General features: G+C 37.7%; 2 protein-coding genes across 7 annotated transcripts in view; one reads left to right on the top strand and one right to left on the bottom strand.

The window, feature by feature from the left end:
* The window catches only part of VEZT (vezatin, adherens junctions transmembrane protein), a 76,357-nt gene extending 63,860 nt beyond the window's left edge, over nt 1-12,497 (bottom strand). For 2 of the 3 annotated variants that reach the window (XM_047739613.1, XM_047739619.1), the window contains exon 1: nt 12,346-12,487. In XM_047739613.1, the coding sequence (XP_047595569.1) occupies nt 12,346-12,381 (36 nt within the window). In that variant the 5' untranslated portion in view covers nt 12,382-12,487. Of the gene's footprint in view, nt 1-12,345 lie in introns of all 3 variants that reach the window. The other variant, XM_047739618.1, reaches the window with a different exon arrangement.
* A 184-nt stretch (nt 12,498-12,681) lies between these two features.
* The window catches only part of FGD6 (FYVE, RhoGEF and PH domain containing 6), a 118,691-nt gene continuing 113,200 nt past the window's right edge, over nt 12,682-18,172 (top strand). For 2 of the 4 annotated variants that reach the window (XM_047739610.1, XM_047739609.1), the window contains exon 1: nt 12,684-13,018. In XM_047739610.1, coding sequence (XP_047595566.1) covers nt 13,003-13,018 — 16 coding nt within the window. In that variant the 5' untranslated portion in view covers nt 12,684-13,002. Of the gene's footprint in view, nt 13,019-18,172 lie in introns of all 4 variants that reach the window. The other 2 variants (XM_047739612.1, XM_047739611.1) reach the window with 2 other exon arrangements.

The raw sequence follows: 18,172 nt of genomic DNA, 5'->3' as shown, positions 1-18,172 counted from the left end.
TCTGTCTCTGCAGCTGGCTTCCCCGTTCTAATACCGGTAAGCTCTGCGACACTGAGACACCCCCGATCCTTCTGCGACCCTGCGGGACCTCAGGCTGCGCTTACCCGGCCTGGGCTTCACCCCAGTAAGCCTCTGGAGCGATGTCCCTCAGCGGAACAGACTTTTAAAAGTCCTGATTTTGCTCCGTTGCTCTGCCGCTCGCCGGGAGCCGGCCCCTCCCCCCGCGGTCTATCTTCCCGTCGCTTTGGATTCACTTCTCCGCCAGTCCTACCTTGCAGAAAGTGGTTGATTTTCTGTTTCTGGAATTGCTGTTCTTCTTCTCTTCAATCTCCCGTTGGATTTGTAGGTGTTTGCAATCTTTAGATAAGCTATTTAGCTGATCTCCCGCTACCCGAAGTAGTCTCAGCCTGCTACTTCTCCGCCATCTTGACTCCTCCCCCTGTTTTTTTTTTTTTTAAGATTTTATTTATTTATTTGACAGAGAGAGAGATCACAAGTAGGCAGAGAGGCAGGCAGAGAGAGGGGGGAAGCACGCTCCCTGCTGCCAGCTCACTGGGTTTTTAAAACAATTCTTAAGAGGCGCCTGGGTGGCTCAGTGGGTTAAGCCTCTGCCTTCGGCTCAGGTCATGATCTCAGGGTCGTGGTATCAAGCCCCATATCGGGCTCTCTGCTCAGCAGGGGGCCTGCTTCCCTCTCTCTCTGTTTGTCTCTTGGCCTACTTGTACTCTCCCTCTCTCTGTCAAATAAATAAACAAATAAATAAAATCTTAAAAAAAAAAACCCTCTTATGACACTAGAGAGAAAATAATGGCCAACATACGGCAACACTGATTCCTTTAATTTACATTAAGACTGTATAATCCAATAAGAAAATACTAAAAACTGAAAATATGGGCGAAGGATAGAAAGAGGCAGTTCAAAGAAAAAAAATACAAATGGAAGAATACAAACAAAAGCACATTAGACTTTATCCTTGATAGAAGAAGTGCAAATTCAAACAAATATATAATTTTAATCTGGTAGTTGGCAACAGTTAAATTTGATCATGTTTAGTGTTGGCAAGGGTATGAGGAAAAAGATACTTCATACACTATAAGTGGGAGTATATCTATAAAAATATAAATATATCCATTGACCTAGCAATTCTACTAGCTATCTATTTTATGGATATAATTATAAAAGAATGCTTAAATGTACATATAAGAATACTGACTACTGACTACTGACTACATTGAAGAACCCCATTTACATTATTAAAAAGTCAAAGGATACATTCCTATGGTATTATGCATGTATTTGCATATATATATATATATATATATATATATATATATGAATAAACCACACTCTAAATGATCTGGAATAAAACTGGTTACAGTGATCAGTGATTACTTCTGGGAAGAAAAGAGGAACAGGGGAAGAAAAGGAGGATTAAGGGACAGCTAATGCTTTCCCTGTATTATCTGACTTTTTTATAATAAGAATATATTCATGTGTTATTTGTGTGGAAAAAGGTGCCTAGCATAAGGCCTGATTTAAAAGGTGCTGAACTGTTAGTTTAGCAAATGACTAGAATGATTCTGTGTTCTTTCCTGTATCAAAATTAATGATCTAGTCAACTATTACACAGTTTCATTACTTAAAATATCAGTACTACATCAAAGCCATACTATTAGGCCTGATAAAATGCTAACTATTGTCAGATGTCATTTGATCTCTGCAACTCTATATTAAACACAAGAAGCAATAGGAAAAGGCAGTTAGCTACTAATAGAAGGCGGCAGGAGGAAGGAGGCACTGGCACAAAGACATGAAATTGTATAATGGAAAAGTGACTTTGTTAATGAACACTTCTACTTATAATAAACCTGTGCTTACTTAGAAGCCTTTGTTTCCATTCCCTTGTTAAAAGAATTCATCAAATTACTTATGGGTAACTTTTCTTTAAAAATTTGTATCCATTTTTTATTTCTTCAGAAGAGAAAGTACTATAATGTTAAGTTAAATATTTTTATAAGTTTCTGCCATGCCAAAGGAATCTCTAAAAGATCTTTTATTCAAAACAAAATCTTTAAGGAAAAGATATCTGTAATTAAGGGCATTGGATGGAGAATATTAGCCTGGAAATGATTATTAGCAATTAAAAATATTTTGATTCTTTTATCTTTGAATATAATTTAAAGCTATAGGTCTAAATGTAATTATCACATATAGAACAGCAATTTCCTGGGAAAATCTGATGAAAAAGGAGGAACTCCTGTTGTCAATTGCTGATTCCCTTATTTCTTCTAGGCTAACTGCAGAACACCACACAAGATATGCTGATGAGGAAGACTGTCATTACCAAATTACACAAGGTAGCTATTTTTTCCTTTTTAATGAAGACTCTTTTAGTTTTAAAGAGCTAAAACTGTCATAATTAACAAACCCTACAAAATAAATTTCCCCATTACTATTAATTATATTGCCAATATACTGAATTTCTACAGACTTCTCACTTATCTTTAAATCAGTATGCAATCAGAAAGTATAATTTGAAAATAACAACTCACTGCCTCCCCCACCCCCAATCTTAAACCTTGGACAGATAATATCATAAAAAAGTACCTTGCAAGATTAACTATGAAATAACAGGGAATACTTTTTGGAGTTGTCACATTTCAACATAACTTCTAAGTTACTACACCCAAAGCCTTGAATCCAAGCATTAATTTAATTGTTCCTCAATACGAACAAAGCAAAATCTAATCACAGAAATCAAGAAGATTAAGTAAGCAAAAAGCATCCATAAAAATTGGTCCTACTTATTAAATAAACTACTACTCACAGGCAGCATAATTTAATTTCTCCAGTTGACCTAGATGAAAAATTTATTGCCTTTTGCCCATATTCTTTTGATCCATACACTTCTTTCTTTGATGGTTCCCACTTGTTTCTCGAGAAGAGCTACACTACAAAATGGCCACTGAACTGGAGGGTGTGTCTTCATCATTACTAAGCATTTTCCTATCAGAAGCAGCTCTTTGAAAAAACCTCAACATAATTTCTTCATTGCCACTCAGTATTACTCAGTGACTGCAGAAGTAATAGAAAAAATAGGGGTTTTGAAATGCTTTTAAAAGATATTACTTAAAACTTGTCTTTAAAATATTTTTACACTAGCAGCAGGTAAAACATATAAATTTTCCCGGCTGCAGGCTTCTAAAATTTTCCAATCAAAATGCATCCTATTCAATTAATCTTACATGAAATGTTACACACAACAAAAAGTTTTAAAAAGAGTAACTACATTTTTTTCTACACAAAAGCACAAGTGTACTTCAGAACAATAGTATCTAATCCAAGACAAAACATAACCATAAAAAGTAAGCTGAAGAGATGCAAAGGGAGAAAATTGACTTCCACAGCTCACATGATCAACTGAATATAAAAAGTCACAGTAACTTAGTCTTAACTAAGGGAAAGGAAGACAGCAATGGTTGGTTGAGTGCTCTCTAGTTCTGACACTACCCTTTTATCATCCAATATCTGGTTAATCAACTGTCATATAATGGGCCACTTACTGAATGCAGGGCAGAAGTAAAGGGAGGAAGTAAAACTCATTTTTAACTACTTCAGAAAAAAAAAAATTAGAACCAGGTCAAACACTGGCAATATGTTGTTGTGAGAAGAGCATGCAATAGACATCAACATGAGGTCTGGAAATTACTAGATTATGTCCAACCTTATTCTCCTTTCTCCTCATCCCAAATGATAATAATAAAAAGAGTGGAGAAAGATTTTGTGGTTCTTTTAAGAGATAAAGGAGAGATTTTACTTCAAAATGATGCATTCTGTCCTTTCATCAGAAGGGGATTAATCAGCAGAATCCCAACTTTGGGAACTTAGGCAACAATGGTACAGACCCAGGAAAACTAAAGTAAGGGTTTAAGTAAGGGTTTCTGATCTAAAAAAGGACTGGAAATGGGCAGAATTTCTTCCTGTATTTCTTAATTAATGGAAGACTGTAAAGGCTCTCATTTATTCAACTTACGAGATTTGAGAAAAATTTAATACTGAAGCATGATCTGGTTAACCCCTTTATAATAAATAGGACAAATTTTAGAAAAAAATCAAATGATTCATTCAAGATATCCTTGCTAATTAATGTCATTCTCCTGACTACTAGTCTAGTCCTCTTTCCCCAACGCTTTTTTTTTTTTTTAAAGATTTTATTTATTTATTTGACACAGAGAGAGAGAGAGAGAGAGATCACAAGTAGGCAGAGAAGCAGGCAGAGAGAGAGGGGGGAAGCAGGCTCCCGGCCGAGCAGAGAGCCCGATGCGGGGCTGGATCCCAGGACCCTGGGATCATGACCTGAGCCGAAGGCAGAGGCTTAACCCACTGAGCCACCCAGGCGCCCCTCCCCAACACTTTTAAAAAATGAAAGCCTTTGGGGCACCTGGCTGGCTCAGTTGGAAGAAAATACAACTCTTGATCTCGGGTTGTGAGTTCAAGCCCCACACCAGGTATAGAGATTAAACTCAAAACTTAAAAAAAAAAACACGAAAGCCTTTAATATAATTATACCAAGACAACCATAAAAATAAGCACTGTATATCATAACTTGAGATAAAGAAAGTTGCATAAATGCAACATATGTAAGTAAAAAAGAGAGAGACCTACTTACTACCTTTTGGAATGTTTATATATTTTTTAAAAAATGTTAAAGTCTTTTTCTTTTTGCCCCAAATCTTTTTGTTTAATTGGTTTTATTTTATTTTTTATATTTTTTATTTATTTTTATTATTTTTTTTTTTAAGATTTTATTTATTTATTTGACAGACAGAGATCACAAGTGGGCAGAGAGGCAGGCAGAGAGAGAGGGAGCAGGCTCCCCACTGAGCAGAGAGCCCAACATGGGGCTCCATCCCAGGACCCTGGGATCATGACCTGAGCCAAAGGCAGAGGCTTTAACCACTGAGCCACCCAGGTGCCCCTTATTTTATTTTTTTAAATGTTAAAATCCTTATTAGAGCTCTGAGGCTATGTGAAGAAGCCAAAATGGAAGAAACAACATGACCCATACAGAAAAAAATCAAAGACTTATTCCCCAGGAATAATTTTTATAATTCATGTTAAATAAACTTACTATTGTACATCTGGTAATAACCTAGCTTTGGCCTTACTGGTTAATCTTTTATGTCAATAGGGTTCTAATTTAATAACTCCATTAATAAGTATTCTTTCTACTACAGATAAAAGCATGAATTTTGCTATGACTCCAATCTATTCAGTAGCATGGTATTTTATATAATGCAACTGTGGATAGTTTTATGTACTACAGAAAACTGAAGATAGATTTTAAGTGAAAATAAAATGATATAATACCTTAAATTTTATAATTATTCCAGAAAGCAACTCCATTATCAAAATAGCAAATACTGTCAAAATATATAATTCACAGAAAAAAAAAAACAATTTACTTCCACTAATCAAATCAATAATGCCAGGAGAAAAGAATCCACAAATGATACTTACAAAAAATGCCTTAACTTTTTTAGAGATGTATAACAACCTTTAAAAATATAAAGCATACTGGAATTAAAATTTTTAAAAATAAAAAATAAAACAATAAAAATATATTAAAATAATATAAAGATAGGAGAATCTCTCAAGAGAGGATTTTTTTTTTTTTTTTTTAAGAGAGAGAAAGAGAGAGAGAGCAAACACAAGTGAAGGGCAGGGAGAAAACCCTAAGCAGGTTCCAGGCTCAGCACAGAGCCCAAAGCAGGGCTAAATCCCACAACTCTGAGATCATAACCTGAACAGAAATCAAGAGCTGGACGCTCAACCAAGCTACCCGCGGGGGCCCTGAGTAAGAGAGGATTTTTTAAATTTACTTTTAAATGTGCAAGACTGTGTGAGAGCCATCTCACATTTATCTGGTTGATTTAGTGTGGGGATTGGGACAGGGAAGCTAAACCTGAACATAGTCCCAACAAAGAGTTAATATTTAATACTTTACTAAGAAGTATGAAGGAGGGAAAGAGATCCATTTAAGAGGGGCAAAATTTAGCTACAGAGAGAAAGGTTACTACGGACAGGAATGTGAAAGAATAAAGGGTCCCTTCAGGCCAACTCTGCAGCCCTTTAGGGAATTACAAAAAAATGGTTTAGAGGCACTACAAATAATGCAAAGAGGTAGAAATACTTGTCCTTCAGATAAAAAGTTATTTTCAGGTACTCCTCCCTCTGGGAGTGGAAGGATTCAAAATAGGATGAATGACTCAAAGTTTCTGCAATTGATTTATAATGAAAAGATATGAAAGCTACGAAGGGGCAACATGAGAACTTTTTAATACCTGCCTAAGGTCAATAGAGATTTCCTACTCTCAAAACATCTTAAAGGTAACATTATGGAATAAAATGATGATAAAATAAAATAAAATGATATTTCAGTATTTATTTGTTTAGTACCCATGTTAGATATGCTGTTCATAATTTTCTAAACTTTGTTCAGCCTGCAAGGTCCGAGTCTGAGGTTACACTGTCCTTTTCACTGGAGCCCCTTGGGGTAGTTGGGCTCCAAGATAATTAAATTAACTTTGAACATATATATATGGAATCTAGCGCTGATAAAATGAAGGCAGTCAGATTCTCAGGCAAGGACTGGGACCCAGACCTGGGAATCTCACTCTTCCTTTCCTTTCTTAATTCCTCTACAACACCATCTTTCAGTGTACCCCTAGCTCACCCAGACTATCACAACTCAAATGTGACCTCTGGACCAAAATTATAAGAAAAGATAGTAGGTTGATTAATACTCCAGGAAACTGGTATTAAGTTGATATCAAATCAAGACACTTAAAAGAGTTTTAAGCAGGGAAAGAATGTATTTGGAATATTTTCCAAAACTATGGTTGACTTAAAATGTTAAATTTTAATGTTAAGGTAGCATATGACATTTTGAGTAAGTCTTAAGACATAAATGAGTCTGATTTCTGACTCTGAAAGTCATTATAATAACAGTATTAAAACAAATACACCAAATATATCCAGTCAAATTTTCTTAGGGAAAGAGACGTTAGGTCCTATGATGGTTATGATAAACTAAGTTTGTTCAACCTCCATTCTATCTTCCTTCTTTATAGCGTGCCTCTTATGTTAAAGAGACAGGAAAGCTAAAGGTGAGATTTCCCAAATTATTTTGCAGCTCGAGTGCTAGATATAAACTGGGCTTTTTCTTTTTCTCTTCCTTCCTTCATTTTTTTCCTTTCTTCTCTCCTCCTTCCCTCGCTTCCTCCCGATATGTTACCGGCTTTCTGGTCATGCAGAGGCAATTATAGTAGAGACAGTGGATAGATTCTGAGTTAGAGTCCCACTGCACCAGCTTTGTGGGTTACTGAGAGGCAGATGTGGTGATGGTCTCCTGATTCTTACGTTGTTGCTTATGATTGTGATCATGTGTTCTCAGATTCAGCTTGATAGATATTGGGTTCCTCATCTTCCACTACCCTCCCAGGCTGATGTCCCAACATCCCCTGGCTTGTCTTCAGCAAGAATCCTATTAGGTCAGCTTAACCAAAACCCCTCAAACCCCAGGGTCTCCTCTTAGAAACGAAATTCCCACTTGCTGGTGCTATATTTGCAACTGAGCCTGGTTCTACACTAAGGTCTCTTTTCTCCTATTGTGATAGTTGGGATTAAAATCTGTTTTTACTGCTTAAATACTATCTAGCTCTGGTTTTTAATAGTATCTCCCATGTATACATGAGGTATACATCTTAACAAACTTGTTTTTTTTCTTGTTAATATATCTTTTAGTACCAGGGGTCTTAGTCAAGAACTCACAAGGGCAGAAGGAAAATTATTTTTGTTCCCTGCATTCCCTGTTTGTAAAATCATTTCTAGAACACAGAGATGAGAAACTGACTCATTTAAAGGTGAGCAGTAAAAGAATTCATGGATTAAAAGATTCAGTATTGTAAAACCAGGTGAGTCTCTCCAAATCAACCTATAGATTCAAAGCAATCCCAGTCAGAATCTCAGTAGGTTCTTTTTCAACTGAAACTGACAGGCTGTTTCTAAAATTCATTTGGAAATGCAAAGGACCAAAAATAGACAAAGCAACCCTGAAGGAAAATAAAGCTGAAAGGTTTTTCCTACCAGACACTAAAACCCATTATAAAGTTATAGTGATTAAAGTAATGTATTATGGCACAAGAATGGTCAAACTGACAAATGGAAAAGAGAGTATCCAGAAATAAAGCTACATATTCAAGGTATTCTGATCTATTACAAAAGCAACACGGTAGGTAGTTCAGTGGGAGAAAGAATCACCTGCTGAGTAAATACGAGTTAATGGGACATCCATTCAGGGAAAAAAAAATAATGTTGATCTTTATTTGATCTTCACTTGATCTTTACTTGACCATATAAAAATCAGTTCAGATGGATGACAGATCTAAAGGCAAAAGGTAAAATGAAGCTTTTAGAAAAAGTATCTGTCTAACCTTAAAGTAGGCAAATATTTCTTTAAAAGCACTAACCACAAAAAGAAAAAGGTTTAATTGGATTATAAGAGTTAAGAGCTTCTGTTCATTAGAAGACACTATTAAGGGGTGCCTGGGTGGCTCAGTGGGTTAAAGGCTGGGGTCATGATCTCAGGGTCCTGGGATCAAGCTCAGCAGGGAGCCTGCTTCCCTTCCTCTCTCTCTGTGGGTCTCTGTCTACTTGTGATCTCTGTCAAATAAAATCTTAAAAAAAAAAAGACACTATTAAGAGAGTGCCACATATATTCTGAGATATTTGAGGTATATATATCCAAAGACTCGCATCCAATATATGTAAAGAACTCCTTCAAATCAGTAAGATAGCCCAATTGAAAAATATGCAAAAAACATAAATTGGCTTTACAAAAGTGGATTTTACAATGGATGGGCTCATTAGCATATAAAAAGACTCTCAATTTCTTTATCAGGAAAATGCAACTTAAAGGCAAGAGGACAGACCAGAAGGCTAACAAGAAAGACTAATATTAGCAAGTGTTGGTAAGGATGTAGTGCAACCAGACCGCTTATATACTGCTGGCAGAGGAGTATAAACTGGTACAGATGGGCTGGAATAGTATTTAACAAAATCTACAAAAGGTGAATATGTGCCTCTCCTATGACTCAGTAATTTTACTTCTAAGTATATACTCAACAGAAACACGTTCAACAAAACGTATATTCTAAGCAGCACTATTCATAATAGTCCCAAATGGGAAACTACCCAAACCATGAACCGTAGAACAGATTGAAAAGTTGTCATACATTCACAGGGAATACTATGGAGAAATAAAAAATGCTCGCCTGACAATACAGATGAACCTAACAAAACCAGAGAGCAAAAAAAGTCAGCCAAAAAAAGAGCATATACAAATGGAATTGCACAGTGGAGACAAAACTAAGTTAGTTATTACAAGTCCGAATAATGGTTTTCTCTGAGGTGGGCAGGACTGACAAAGGAAATAAGAGGTAAGTAGCTTCTGGTGTGCTCGGTGATGTCGTTTCTTGATTTGGCTATTGATTACATGGGTGTATTCAACATGTTAAAATTTGTCAATATGCACATTTATGATTTGTACACTTTTCTTATGAATATTATCCCTCAATAAAGATCATATGATAAAAAGCAAATAAACAGCAAACTGGAAATGATTTTCTACAAGTGTAATAAGGTTAAGTAACACATGAAGAACTCATGCAAACCAATTTTTTTTGTTTTTGCAAATCAATAAAGAAATATTTTATTTATTTGTTTGAGAGAGAGAGAGAGAGAAAGAGAGAGCAAGTGAGCAAATGAGCAGGGGGAAGAAAGGAGAACCTGAATCAGACTGTGCACTGAGCTGGAAATGGGGCTCGACCCATAACTCCAAGATCATGATCCCAGCTAAAACCAAGAGTTAGATGCTTAACTGACTGAGCCATCCACGTGCCCCTACAAATTAATTTTTAAGAAGCTGGCATCCAGGGGTGCCTGGATGGTTCAGTTGCTTAAGTGTTGGGACTCTTGATCTGGGCTCAGGTCATGATCTCAGGGTGGTAGACTGAGCTCTCTTGGCTTCAGGCTTCAGGCTCCGCACTGGCAGTGGAGCTTGCCTAAGATTCTCTGTCTCTCCCTCTGTATCGTGCCCCCAATCTCACCAAAGAAAAAAATAAAAAAAAAAAAAAAAAAAGAAGAAGAAGCTAGCGTCTAAGAGGAAAATGAACAAAATACACAAAAAGAACATGCAAAGAAAGAAATAAAAATGGTTCCAATAAATCCACAAAATATGAATTAGAACAATGGAATGATATTTTCCCCTGCCAAATTAGCAAAGATTAAAAGAAACTAAAAAAAGCCATTGCTGAGAATTTGGTGAAATTGATATTCTTATTCCTAATGGAAATGTAAGTTAGTATAACCTTTTTGTATGAGTCTTTAAAAAACTGTCATATCCTTTCGACCCACTAGTTTCACTTCTAGAAATTATTCTAAGGAAAAATCAGAGCTGCAGTTAAAGATGGAATCATATCAGTGTTATTACAATGGTATTTTGAAACAATATAACTGTCCATAATGGAAATATGGTTATATTAAAATACACACACATGCTGGAATATTATGTTATCAATAATGTTTTTAAAGAGTAATGAAAAAAGACTCATGAAAATTTTAAATGAAAAATACATACAAAATTCTACATGCTGTGATACCTTTTGCTTTAAAAAATATCACACGCTAAACATACACTTGCTTTAAAAAAAGTCTGTAAGAACACATAATATTACAATGTTAATGGCAGCCATCATTGATTGGTAGGATAAAGGATGATTTTAATTTAATGGTTTATTTTCTACAATGAAATGTGTTTTTTTGAGCATTACTATTATATTCAGAAATCTAAGAAAAAATAGGGTTAAAAACAAAACAAAACAAAACATCGGCCTGGCTTTCTTTACCCTAGAAATCTGAGCAACCTAGATTTTTGTCTCCTTCAGCTCCCACCTTCAATATGTAACTGTTTCCTTGATTTTACCTGTAATTCTAAGAATTACCTGTCCAAGCCATCATTCCATTATTTCTTCTCTCATTTCCAAAATTCAGACACTTGTCTTCCCAAATGAGCTCCTCGAATCCAGACTCTTCATTTTGGTAAAATGACTTTTTTTGGTAAAACGACTTCATTTTCCACTACTTCTACATTCTAGCCACATCAAACCACTTTATATAGCGACCTTCCACGCTCATGCCTCTGAAAAAATCCACGCCAGGTACCTTCACAACCTCCTAACCTTGGCATGCTCAGTTCTCTCTCCCGGGAATGCATTTTCTCCATTCGTCCTAATCCGATTCATAGTTAAGATGTACCTCTGCTATCATTCTCTGGGTGTAGCTTCTCTGAGACCACACGAACAGAGTGCCGTTTCCACATCAATCCTCCAGTAACAATTAATACATATTTCAACATTTATCATTCTGCACTCTTTAATGGCTAGCTTTCCCAATGTATGGAATAAGCCATTTCTTTTTAAGAATTCCTTAAAATCTGGTTGGATGAGTGAACATAAAGCATACATATATGCAATATATCTACACTGCGTGTGAGCTTTCACCTGTATCGGATAGATAAACGGCAATAAAACACTCGCCTGCTTTTTTTTCTTTTTTTCTCTTCCTCCCATTCAAGATGGCAGAGAACGTCTTAAAATAGTCCCACACAAAAGCACTCACATCCAGAGCCTCGAGTCAGAGGAACTGGCTACACCTAGCGCAACAGCAAAGGACAAAAGAATTGAACCTAGATGTTGAGATGGCTCGGTCCTAATCACTCTCAGTAGGTCCCCCGTACAGATTTTCAAACGTGTTAGAAAACTGGCACCTGCTGTCTTCATTACGAGGACCACGCCTCGATCGTGAACAGTGACCTGAGCCACTTCTGGATACTGACCCAAAAAATCGACGATGAAAAAGGGGGAGGCTAAGCTGTACTGAGGAGTATCCAAAATGCACGATTGGGTCCCGCCCCACCCGGGCGCAGTTGCCCCGCGGCATATCCATCTCCCGGGAAGGAACAGGCAGGGCTCCGGTCCACCGGCCTAGCAACCAGGGCCCCAGCTGAGAATCTGGGCGGGCCTGAGGCGGAGATTGCCGCGGCGAGGGTGCCCGGGGCTACACCTGTCAGGAGACGACCAACACTAGGCCCCGAAATCGCCGAGGTTCGGTGACCCAGGCTGGTAAGAGCGTCACTCGATCCCTTCTCCCGGGATCGGCCCTTCGCCTTCCTCCTTGACCTTCTCAAACAAAGGCAATCCACACCCACCGCCATTTTCCCCTTACCTCAAAAACCACCTCTTCGTCAAACTCTGGTGTCATCCTTCTCCGCCATGCCACCCGCCTCAGCACGATGGGAAATGAAGGCGGGAGAACAGGCAGCACCCCGTCTTCTGCTACAGAACGGTCCCTTCTGTTCAGAAAACTACAATTCCCAGAATGCTTCGCAGCTCACGCCCCCTTCTCAGGACCATTTATTGGAACAGAGCATGAGCGTGTGGGCGGGAGGGGTCGGCGCGTGCGGAAGCTCGAGCCCACTGATTGGAGGAGCCTGGAGCTTTTGTCCGCCTTTTACGGCCGCAACTAGCAGGGGGCGCCTGAAGCACCGATTTTTTTTTTTTTTTTTGGAGCTGGAGAGGAGCACGCGCCGGCGGAGCCGCGGAGAGCCTTGCTCGTGCCCGCGCCTGGCCGTCCTCTCAGAGCTCGGCTGGGTGGCGCTCGTGCCCGCCCGCCCGCCGCCTGCGGCTCGCGCCCGGGAGCGCCGCCGGGTCCCTGGAGCCGGTCGCGTCCTTTGTGCGGCGCTCGGGTTGCGCGGCTGGGCAGCGGGACGGAATGCTGTCGCTGCGGAGGCTCTTCTCTTCTGCTCAAACTTTCGAAACAATGGACTGTAAGAGGAGCATGGACTGAGGGGGGCGAGCGGGGAAGCGAGCTGCACGGGGAATCATGACTTCTGCCGCGGGTAAGTGACGGCGCTCGCGCTGCCGCTGGAAAGTTTGGAGGGAGCGCTGCTAGTCTTGGGCTCTGGAGCAACTTTCTCCTCACGGGTGGGTTAACGGTGTTCCCCCTACCTTTCCCGAGGGCTGTGCAGATGCGGAGCGGACGGCTTGTGCCTCCGGATTTTCTCGTCCCTTCCTGCGGAGAGGGGCTGGTTGGAAATCGTGTGTCTCTTGGGACCTCCCTTTAAACGGACACCCGTGTTGGGAGCTCTTTGCGCCAGGTGAATCACGGAATGTGAGGAGGGGGACATTTGCTCGTCCCTCCTAAAGTTTGGGGGACTTCGCATTTGCGTGTGAAAGTAGTTTAGGTTCCCATGTTAAGAAATCAGTTATTCTAGGAAAGGCAGTGTTCCCGGACGGTTGAACTTATCCACTATGCCGAGTCGCTTTGAACCTAGTCTCTACTGGAAAGCCTGACCTTTACTAGCTGGAGAACTTTAGACAGTGTGACTCCAGCCCTGGTGGTTTTTCCTCTGTTATCTGAGAAGCAGAGGAGTAGAATTGTCGATGGCAATTTTTTGCTCCTCTTCACCCAGTTTTTATGGATTTTTTTCTCTTTCTACCTGGTTAGTGTAGACGAACCCTTATTTTCTGTCTGCCTTCCATAGTCCTTTCCCGACCTCCAAATGACAAAGCCTGTAATTTACCTTTGTGTAGAGTTTGAGCAATTCTCGACGGTTGTATTTCTAAACAATCTTAAGAAACCGTTCTTATTTTCCGAAAATAATTAGTAAAGTCATTGCAGATTACTATTAAAGTCACTTTATAAGACCATAGGTTAATTTTTAAACCGGAACTTAGTAATATATTGAGTATTGTGGGTTTTTTCTATGTGTTTTTTGGCCATGTTGAAAGAAAAACACTTTCATTAGAAATTTTATAGTAAAACGATGTAAGGCTTCCCCTCAAACTTACTTCTAGAATCAGCACTTAAGCACAATTAAACTTTCTTTGCTTTTCTTGGCATTTGTTTTAAATTCCTGCAACTTGAAGCTGTCAAACAGCACTCTAAATGTTCTGATTTGTATTATTTCTAAAACAGATATATTGGAGCGTTGCGTTGCTAGATGTAATCACATTACAACTAACAAGGCGAGAAGTTAGCTAACGAATAAGAAAGCAAGGAATGAAGTATTTCAGAAGATATTGTGGATGTTTCCTTTATAATGTTACATGTATGTAGAGGAGATATGTTATCATATACTATGGAAGTTAAACTCTCTTTTCCTTACTAAGGGGAGACTTTCTACTTACTTGAGGTGAACTATTTTCATCTTAAATTTCTGTGCCTCACCATTCAGTTTTTCTTTATTACTGACCCAATCCAGTTCATTAAAATTTTAAGTGGTCGGATATTTAAAAATCTTTCCAGCCATTTTAGCTTTCCCCTCCTTCCAAGTGTCAAACACATTTAAAATATTCATACCTTAAATGTATCATTTTCAATTCTAGCCCTAATAGTTTATAATGAACAGGTACAGGAACATTTAAGTTGACATCTAGATGTGTGAATCTGATCTAGGGTTCGGTCTGGAAGTTTATGATGCTTTCATTTGACTTACCGTAGAATAATGCAAGCTATTTTTATATTTTATCAACTTTACAATTAAAGAAATCCACAGACATTTTTGTGGTGTTTAAAAGAGGAACACTTCCGGTGTTTAGCTGAGTTAGTTGGTTTTTAGCCTGGCTTGCTGAGAAGCATTAACTACCTTTTTGTTCACCCATCTGTTGAGAGATTTTTTTTATAATTCTTTCTCATGTCTAAATGGAGAATATGGAGGAAAACTGGGGTTTTATTTCCATTCTTTTCTTACAAAATTATGTGGTCATCATTCTTACAAGCTCTTTATGATGCTTTTTTGGTACAATAATAAAATTCTTTAAAACTTTAGGAATATTATTTGCAATTGGGGGAGGGGATGTTTGTTTATGTTGAATCTAATCTGTGGTATTTGGGATGGTTGGCTTAATTTTAAAAAATAAGATAGATAATAAAAAAATAAAAGAAATGTTGTAGAATATCTTGCGTTACATATACCCTGAAGGAGAGCTTGCTTTGTTTTTCTGCATCTGTGAATGAGTAGGCCCATAATAGAGATTTTTAAACTATTCTAGTCAGTTTGTGAAAAAGGAAAGAGATCATCAGTGTATATTTTATATCCTTTAAAACAGATACAGCCTCATTAATGCCTGTGTTTTGCCTTTTGGCTGATCCAGTAGCTAGGAAAGTGTGTACGTGAACCACAGCCATCTGTGTGTAACAGATGACGAGTATGTTTGTAATAGTAAAATGGTACCGGTGCTTTACTTTCTTACCTTATTTTCCCCTGGAGCCAAACAGCTGTGTAAATAAAAAGATTTGCTGCTTTGTCCTACAGCTTTTGGGTCTAAATGTTGATACAGTATTAAAATCCAAAGGTGCTGGGTGCATTTCCAAACATCATGCACTTATTTCAAGAGTGACAGAAACAGGCTGTAATATAATGACTTTTTATTTTTTGAGTTGTGCTTCTTTCAAAATAGAGCCACTAAATACTATACTACTACGACTACTACTACTAAGAAAGGATTTTGATATTGCTGTACCAGTGACTTAAACACTTGCTCTTACTAATAATTAAAAACTTACTCAGTAATCCTACTGAAGCTGATTCCTGCTAACTTTTCAAAATATTGTTCTACATTTAAATGGATACTGGTTTTTTTTTAGAAAGAAATTTCCTGTTACTGAGGCGTATTAAAAGGTATGTATATGTGGCAGCTTAGTCTATTCCCAGGCCCTATTTTCAGCATTGAGAATAGAGCGATGTATTAAAATGCCTCTTCTCCTGGAGCTTGCCTTCTAGTGGTGAAGACTGACAAAATTATTCTGAAGAAAAATCACATGGAGTAAAGGGACTAAAGAATATAAGGATTCTCCTGAAGCAAGGATCACATAAGTTATAATCTCAGAATCATATAGGATTTAGGGATCTGTTCCACATCCTCATCTACAAGGAAACTGAGGCAACCAGATCTTTGAGTTATGTTATCTGCTACCTCCAATACACAGTTTAAGAGTAGCAGGCTGAAGTTCACAGTTATTTATTTAATTAAATGAGTATGCGTTGAATGTTAGGTATATAACGCTGTGCTATATTTGTTGGGAATCAACCACAGCTCATATATAGTTACTTGAATTTCTGCAACACTAAGGGTGGGGATTTATGACTCTTGGAAGAGGACTCATAAAACACATTTAAAGAAGAGTAAAACTGGTACCAAAGATTAAAAAACAATATAACTAAAATGCAAAAATTGATTGGTTAAATGGCTTTTGACAATAAACTAAGATTCAGAAAGTAAAAGATTGATTTGATGAGACTGGGTTTTTGTTTTGGGGTATTTTTTAGTTATGGAAAATACACATAAATTTACCATCTTTGCCATTTTTTTTTTCTAAGATTTTATTTATTTATCTGACAGACAGAGATCACAAGCAGACAGAGAGGCAGGCAGAGAGAGAGAGGGAAGCAGGCTCCCTGCTGAGCAGAGAGCCTGACGTGGGACTCGATCCCAGGACCCTGAGATCATGACCTGAGCCGAAGGCAGCGGCTTAACCCACTGAGCCACCCAGGCGCCCCCCATCTTTGCCATTTTTAAGTGTACAGTTCAGTAGTGTTAAAGACCCTCAAGTTGCCTTGCAACAAATCTCCAGAACTCTTTCCATCTTGCAAAACGGACTTTTTTTTTTCCTTTATAATTCCTTCAAAAATCCCAGAGGTAGGATGTTTTAAGAATGGTTATGGAAGTCAACATGACAGCTTGTCAGGTTTCATTATCTGGGGTAGGGTGGGAGGTTTGGAAAAGGCCCTGGGCATTCATTCTTTGTCTTAAAAGACTTAATAGGTCAGGAGTTTAATTTAATAGACTATTATAGCAAGGTTTATCTTCAGCCTTTGAATGGTTTTACAATTTTTTTACTTAAAAATAATAACATGCTTATTAAATAGCTAACTGAAATTGTATAGCTTTGGGAATTTATATTAATTTATTTTGGAAGTATTTTATTATCTTTATCAGGACATTACACCCAGGAATTGAATGAGAAAGCATATGTTATCATGTGACCTTGGCTTGGGAAAATGGTTGGTAAAAGGAAATAAAACACCCTATCCTCCCCCACCCCCCAACTTTCCTCTAATACCTTACCAAATGTTGTGACTTCTCTTGAAATTTCCTTTGTTGAAAAAAAAAATCACTAAATGAAGTATAAAGCCTCTGTATATTCAAATACTTAATGTCCAAAAGATATTTTGAAAAATTTGGTTTTTTTTTTTTTTTTCGGTAAATCAAGTTTTTATTAAGCTTTAAATCCTGTTGAAGAACAAACATGAAGTGTAAGACTATAAGATAAAGTATTTTTACTTCAGGTGTCCTTGGGGAAATGTGACTAGGTGATAGTGATAGTAGAGGTGGAAAAACTTAAAAGAACTGAAAAAAAAAAAACCAAAAACCAGATGTTTGAGTTCTGTATAATCTTCATCTTATAGGTCTTTTGTATGAGGCTTTTGTTAGGTGACTTTAGGCTAGGACCAGGTCTGTACAAAACTAACATAGTATAATCGGTGTTTATTTAAGAAAAATAGGTGTTTGTTAAGTGCTTTTTATATAATGTTAGGAAAGGATTGCTACAATAGAAATTGTCTTTGAAATGCTCTGGAAGAGTGCTTATTAATAAAGGGAACACAGTATATTCACCTGTGGAACTTAAAAGAAGTACGCATGTCCAGGCTGTATGCCCAGAAACTCTGACTGATCAGACATGTAGTTGAACCTATACACATGATTTTTTAAAAAAATAAAGCTCTGTGAGGGATTATAATGAAAATTCCCAATAATATTCCCCATACAGAGAAATACCAAGTTCATAATGAATCAATTAATATAGAGGAACTAGTTTTGTTTGTAAGTTTGGAAAATTTCTGATTTCTCTATTCCTTTTTAGTATAGTTTTGGAGTTCTAGTGAGGTAGATTCTTGAGAAAAGGCACTTAGACAACTCTGTGGTATATCACTGAGGTAGAAGAATAACACTACTTATTGATATGTAATGTTAAAGGGTTTCATTTCTAT

The sequence above is a fragment of the Lutra lutra genome, chromosome 8 (assembly GCF_902655055.1).
Source record: "Lutra lutra chromosome 8, mLutLut1.2, whole genome shotgun sequence".
In the NCBI taxonomy this organism is placed as follows: domain Eukaryota; kingdom Metazoa; phylum Chordata; class Mammalia; order Carnivora; family Mustelidae; genus Lutra; species Lutra lutra.
The sequence above is the reverse complement of the archived record's forward strand: the minus strand, read 5'-3'. Positions and strand labels throughout refer to the sequence as shown.